Source organism: Pteropus vampyrus, unplaced genomic scaffold, assembly GCF_000151845.1.
Source record: "Pteropus vampyrus isolate Shadow unplaced genomic scaffold, Pvam_2.0 Scaffold36, whole genome shotgun sequence".
Classification (NCBI taxonomy): Eukaryota; Metazoa; Chordata; class Mammalia; order Chiroptera; family Pteropodidae; genus Pteropus; species Pteropus vampyrus.
Window position 1 is genome coordinate 3,543,771 of NW_011888817.1, and position 6,659 is coordinate 3,550,429.

The 6,659-nt window shown below is 42.9% G+C and overlaps 1 protein-coding gene across 2 annotated transcripts in view; it reads right to left on the minus strand.

Annotated features, from left to right (window-relative positions):
- Window positions 1-6,659, minus strand: part of IFNLR1 (interferon lambda receptor 1) — a 19,431-nt gene that overhangs the window by 7,404 nt on the left and 5,368 nt on the right. For both annotated transcript variants that reach the window (XM_023529107.1, XM_023529106.1), the window contains exons 2-3: window positions 5,874-5,997; window positions 972-1,156 (exon numbers count right to left, since the gene is read on the minus strand). In XM_023529107.1, the coding sequence (XP_023384875.1) occupies window positions 972-1,156; window positions 5,874-5,997 (309 nt within the window). The remainder of the gene's footprint in view (window positions 1-971; window positions 1,157-5,873; window positions 5,998-6,659) is intronic.

Sequence of the window (6,659 nt, forward strand, 5' to 3'; positions counted from 1 at the left end):
CCTTCCATCTAGTCTCCGTACCTCCTACTTATCCATCGTGCCCTCTACCATCCTCTCCGTGCTTCCTTTCTTCTTACCTGTCCATCCTTTTCCTCCTTTTATCTCTCCACCCAGGCAGCTTGCTCCCATGCAAGTCATCTCTTCTTCGTTCTCTGCCATCTTTCATTCAACCCCTTCCTTCCCTCCCTTCAAACCATACTTTGCTCTTAAATATTGTGAGAAGCCTGGGCAACACATTACAGATCTCAGCTCCACAAGGTTATTGTCTGACTATTGATCCTCTCTTTCTTCCCACCCTGCCTCATTCTTGATCTGGGCTAATGCCTTGTCCAAGATCAGAAAGATCCAGGTTCACGTCCTATCTCCACCACTTCCTAGCTGTGTATCCAGGCAAGTTACGTAACTTCTGCGAGTCTCGCTTTATTTATTTTTTAAAAATGGGTTAATGAAGATGAACCTCTCGGGTTTGTTGCAAGGATTAGAAATAAAATATTTTTGGGGAAAAAAGTGCTCTCTTCACTCAATGTTAACGCTGGTGATTTCTGAATTCATGAAGCATGGGAAATATTTCCCTATTTTGATCTTCTCTCCCCCAAAATGTCTATAGTGTTCAGAAATTACTTTTATAATCAGAATTTTCAAAAATTGTTTCTTAAAGAGAGAGGCTGAACATAAAAAAAGAATAAGTATAGAAAGTGACTTGCATAGTGTGTGACCAAAGTCGTGCTCGATAGAAGATGATGAACATTAGAGTAGGAGGTACGAGCTGAATGGCTGGTGCCAGTAACATGTCCATAACTCCCTGCCACTAAGTCAGGCATCCTGGACACGGGCCAGGGCCCATGGTGGGCTGCCTCGCAGAGCTGCCTCTGCTTTGGGGAAGGGGGACATGGATGGCTAAGGCGGCAGTGCCGCTGAGCCAAGTTCTTGGACAGAGAGCCTCCCGCTCAGTCCCTTACCCATAGACCTACCTTGAAAAAGGTACTCCAGGTACTCCGACTCCACCCAGGGGGACCTGGCGCTGGGAGAAACCGCCCGCACTCGTCCCTTGAACTTGTTGTAGAGGTCCTGTTTCTCCAGGCACATCAGAGAACATGACAGCTCTTTGGTTCCTGCACACTTTTTCACTTTTTGCCACCGTCTGGGAGGTGCGGAGCTGAGGGAAAAGACAGAACAGCTTGGGCCATGGAACTTTGAGAACATGTGATCATTCTTCCCTCCATTCTGCCTGATCCATCTATCTGTCCATCCACCCATCTGTCCTCCATCCGTCTATCTTTCCAAGCAGCAAGACTTTGGCGGAAACAGAATGAGAACAGTCCGGTTAGAAGCTCAGGCTCTGGAAAGACCAATGTGGGTGGGAATCCTGGCTCTGCCCCTCACTGGCTCTGGGACTCTATGCAGGTCACTATCCTTGAGGCTCAGTTTCCTCATCCGTCATGCCTCTCTCACAGGACCATTGTGGTAGTTGATAGTACTAGTAACCATTTTCCCCATGTTTATTCATTCAGGTATTTATGGACCACCTACTGCGTGCCAGGCACCATGCTGGGTGCTGTGTGGGTGTCAGAGGGGAACATACAGGTCCATGACTTCAACCTCCTGAGAACACTGAGGTCCACAGAAGGATCCTGAGCTCTGGGCATTATTCTTGGGGAACTGGCATCACATGACAGACGAGGTCCTCGGGAGCTTACACTCTGGTGGGAGGGCACGAGGGACAATCATCACATCAACAAGATAAATCCAAGAGCTTGTCAGTGCAGTAGTAATAGTCAGTGATACGTGAGTGACGGCTTTCCAAAGGCAGATCAGGAAAGGCCAGGAAGATAGATTTGAAGCTGAGGACACAATGACAAGAAGGGAGCTAGGTGAAAGCTTGGGGGAAGGAACAGCAAAAGCAAAGCCCTGTGATGGGAAGGAGCTTGACCTGTCCAGACAGAAGCAAGGAGGCCAGTGTGGCTGAAGCCCAGTGGTCGAGGGAGGGAGAGGTGTGGACAAATGAGATGAAGAATGAGAGGGCAGAGCGGGTGGGGCCTCGTCGTCTTGGTAAGGAGTTTGGATTTTACTCCTCGTGTGACAGGAAGCCGCTGGAAGGTTCTGAATAGGGTACTGATGTAATTTATATTTTTAAAAGATCACTGATCAACCAGCTAGGAGGCTGCAGCAGTGATCCAAGAGAGAATGGTGGTAGATTTGGTGAGGAGGGGTTGAATTTGGGATATAGTTTGGAGCAAAAATACACAAACTATAGGAAGAAACAGAAAAGCCACAATTATAAGGAAAAAATTTTAACACAACTCACTCAGTAACTGACAATCGAACAAAGAAAAAAATCAGTAAATATGTTTAAAAAATGAACAACATACTTATCAAAGTTGGCCTAATGAACATGTATAGAACAAACTGAACAAACTGGTTAAGCCACACATGAACATTAATAACATATTTAAAATATTAACAAGTATTAACAAAAATAAAGCAACTCTCAAGATGTTTCAGAGAGTAGGTATCTCATTAACTGTTTCCTCTGATTGCAAAAAACCTGTTAAAAATCACTAATGAAAAGAGAACTAAAGAAAGGTTGAAAACATTTTAAATGTTTTAAAATAACTCATGGATTAAAGAAAGAATTATAATAGAATTAGTAAATATTTAAAAACTGAATGATTAAAAAAATAATATAAATAAAAATTTATGATACAGCTAAATAATACTTAGAGAGTAACATGTAGCTTTAAATACTTATAACTACTTTAAAATAAGAAAGCATAGAAATTAATAAGCTAATAAGCAATCAATTGAAGAAAATGCATGCAAAAAAACCCATACAAGAACAGATCAAAACTGTAACCTACTTTTTCAGAATGTTCTAAAAGACATTAAAAAGTGATACAACACAACAGTTTTATGTTATTTTAATAACATAAAATAGAATTAGATGCTCAGAAAGGAGATAAAAATACAGGAAGGAATCAGATTAAAAAAAAAACTTATTTCAGAAGTAAAGAATAAATTAGAACACCAGAGCAAATTAATATAACAGATAATGCCATAGAAACAGAAAGTGAAAAGAAGGAAAGTATTCAAAATAAAAAAGAACAAAAAAAGAAATGCTAAAATTATAAACCTTGTAGAAGAAAGCATAGAAGAGTATATTCATGACCATGAGTCAGGCAACTATTTCTTAGGACACCAAAGGCCTTTACCACTGAAGAAAAGAAACCTGATGAGTTCGTTCACTCAGGCTACCATAATAAAAATATCGGACTAGGTCGCCTAAACAACAGAAATTTATTTCTCACAGTTCTGGAAGCTGGAAGTCCAAGATCAAGGTGTTTGCCAATTTGCTTTCTCCTGAAGCCTCTCTTCTTGGCTTGCAGATGGCCACCTTCCTTCTCTCTGTGTCCTCACTGCCTTTTTGCTGTGTGTGATCAAACCTGGTATCCCTCCCCCTTCTTAAAAAGATACTACAGTCCTATTGGATTAGGGTCCCACCCTGTGATCTCATTTAACATTAATTACCTCTTTAAAGGCCCTAACTCCAAATACAGTCACATAGGGGTTAGGGCTTCAATATACAAATATTTATATATTGGGGCATGGGGAGGGACACGATTCAGTCCATAACAGGGCTATTATGAATTAAGCTGCTATGAACATTCCTGTATATGTCTGTATGGACATGTTTTCATTTCTCTTAGATAAAGATCTAGGAGTAGAATCTGGGAGATTTGGTAACTTGAATGTGTAATTACAAGAAACTGTCAAGCTGGTTTTCCAAAGTGACTGTACCATTGTACATTTCCACCAACAATGTGTGAGAGTTCTTGTTACTCTGTGTGCTTGTCAGAACTTATTATCGTCGGTCTTTTAATTTAACCATTCTAGTGAGTATGTAGTAGTATCTTACTGTAGTTTTAATTTACATTTCTCTAATGACTAATGATGCAGAACATCTTATGTGCTTATCGGTCATTCATATATTACCTTTTGCGAAGTGACTATTCAAATATTTTTGGGTGATTTGTCTTCTTACTGAGATGTAGGAGTCTTTATCTATTTTAGATACAAGTCTTTTATCAGTGTATATATTGTGCATATTTTTTCTCAGTTGCTGGCTTTTCCATTTTCTTCAGGCTTTTTTAAGAACAAAAGTTTTAAATTTAATAAAATCCAGTTCATCAGGTATTATGGACTAAATTGCGTTCCCCCAAATTCGTATGTTGAAGCCCTAACCCACGATGTGACTATATGGTAGTCCTATCTTATCTGAAGGGGATACATTCCATTTACAAGACTCCCAGTGGATGCCTGAAACTGCGGATAGTACTGAACACCTATATAGACTATGTTTTTTTCCTACACATACTTCTGATAAAGTTTAATTTATAAATTAGGCACAGTAAGAGAGTAACGATAATAAAAAAAATAGAACAATTATAATATACTGTAATAAAAGTTATGTGACCATGGTCTGTCTGTCTCTCTCTCTCTGATAACCAATCTGATAACCATGATGGCTATTAAGTGACTAATAGGTGGGCGGTTTACGCCACACGGATATGCTGGACCAAGGGATGATTCATCTTCTGGGTGGAATGGAGGGAGATGGGGGTCGAGATTTCGTCATGCTACTCAGAATGGTGTGCAATTTAAAACTTAGGAATTATTTCTGGAACTTTCCATTTAATATTTTTGGACCACAGTCGACCTCAGGTAAGTGAAACCACAGAAAGCAAAACCGTGGATCAGGGAGAACTACTGTATTTGGAGACAGGGCCTTTAAAGATATAATTAAGATTAAATGAATCTCAATCTTTTTAAGATTAAGGGGCCCTAAAGCAATAAGGGCTGGTATTCTTATAAGAGGAAGGGACATGCTCGCATGTAGAGGAAAGGCCAGATGAGGACACAGAGAGAAGGTGGCCATCTGCAAGCCAAAAAGAGAGGCCTCGGGTGAAGGCAAAGTTGCTGACACCCTGATCTTGGACTTCCAGCTTCTGGAACTGTGAGAAATAAATTTCTGTTGTTTAAGGTCTCCCCTTCCCCAGTCTGTGATATTTTGTTATGGCAGCCTGAGCAAACTAAGTTAAAAGGACTCAGATTTTGGTACCGTAAGTGGGGTGCTAATGGAACAAATATCTAACAATGTGGAAGTGGTTTTGCAATTGGGTAATGGCATGAACTGCACGTTGGAAAAAGCCAAGGAAGAAGTGAAATATTCATGCAAATATTCATGCCCTTAGCACTCAGCCTGGCACATGGTGAGTCCTGAGTACCCGACAGTTCCCTCCTCTTCCTGCTTCCTCCTCCTCACTAGTTCTAGATCAATCCTTCTGAATATCTGCTTTTATCACCTTAACCCTCCTGCTGAAGAAATTCCAGTGATTCCCATCTATGTGCAAAGATGGCGAACCTGTTTCCATTTTCAGATTCTTCTGCATGAGTAGTGGCTGCCAAGTTGAGAAGGACCGCAGGGCTTTATGCAGGCTCCGTGGGGGAAAAGGGAGATCATCCAGTGATGCCTAACACAGGCTCTGCAGAAGACCCATTGGCCCTCTCTTATCTGCTCACACAACCCAAGCACTGAATCCAGGCCCTCGTAAAATTCCATCGCTGGGCCCTCAGAGTTCCACCTAGCCCTGCTCTGACTTTTCTCAAAGATCTACCCCTACCTCTGGCAGGCCTATCACCTGTGCTCTCCATTCAACATCATTCCCATGTCCAGACCTATATCAAATGCCCTCTTCAAATACCTGCCACATGCCATCTCTTGCGGGGCCTAGAGAACCATGAATGCTGCCCACTCTGAATGCAGCTTTTCCAGAGAAGCCCCTCTCCCACCGTCCAGCCTGGAGGCTTCCCTTTACCTTTGATAGGCCACAACGTAGGTCACGTTCTGGAGGTGGCCAGGCCCTGGAAGCCATGTCAGGTAAACGCTGAAGTTCTGGGAGAGCAACGTCACATTCTGGGGAGGGGCCAGGCAGGACCTCTCTGTCGGGGAGAAAAGGATCATGAAGCCTGGAGCCCTGGCTTATCTTGACACGGGCCGTTCAGAGCTGAATGCGGCATGGTAGGCAGGCATGTGCTCACTGAGTTTGAGGAACCTGGAGTCATTTGGGGTGGCTGAAGCATGGGGGACACGGTGGAGGCTGGGAACCTATGGGTCAGGGTCCCTATGATAGCCATGCCACCAACTGCTGCATTGTAGCCTCGTCCCCTTCCTAGGTCTCAGTGGCCCACCTGTGTCTTGAGAGGAAGCCCCTGCTCACTTGACAACTGAAGGTTCCAGTAGACCTGTCCAGTAGACAGAGCAGGAACCATCTAACAGACTCCTGGGTCTCTTGGACAGCCCTGAGGGTCTCCAGGAGCAGGGGCTCTGTATTGTTCTTAGCCATATCCCCAGAGCCGACCTACAATGGTCTCTGGCACATAGTAGATGCGCAGTAAGTATCTGTTGAGTGAATGAACAAATTCTGTGATGACTTGGATTATTCCAAAGGCTTCCTAACCGGTCTGCTTGATTCCAACCTTGCACTCTCCGCACAACAGCAAGAGTTAAAATGGAAGTCCGATCATGTCACTCTTCTGCTTTAAACTCTTTATCGGCTTCCATTTCACTCAAGGTAAAATCCACAGTCTTTACCATCACCCAC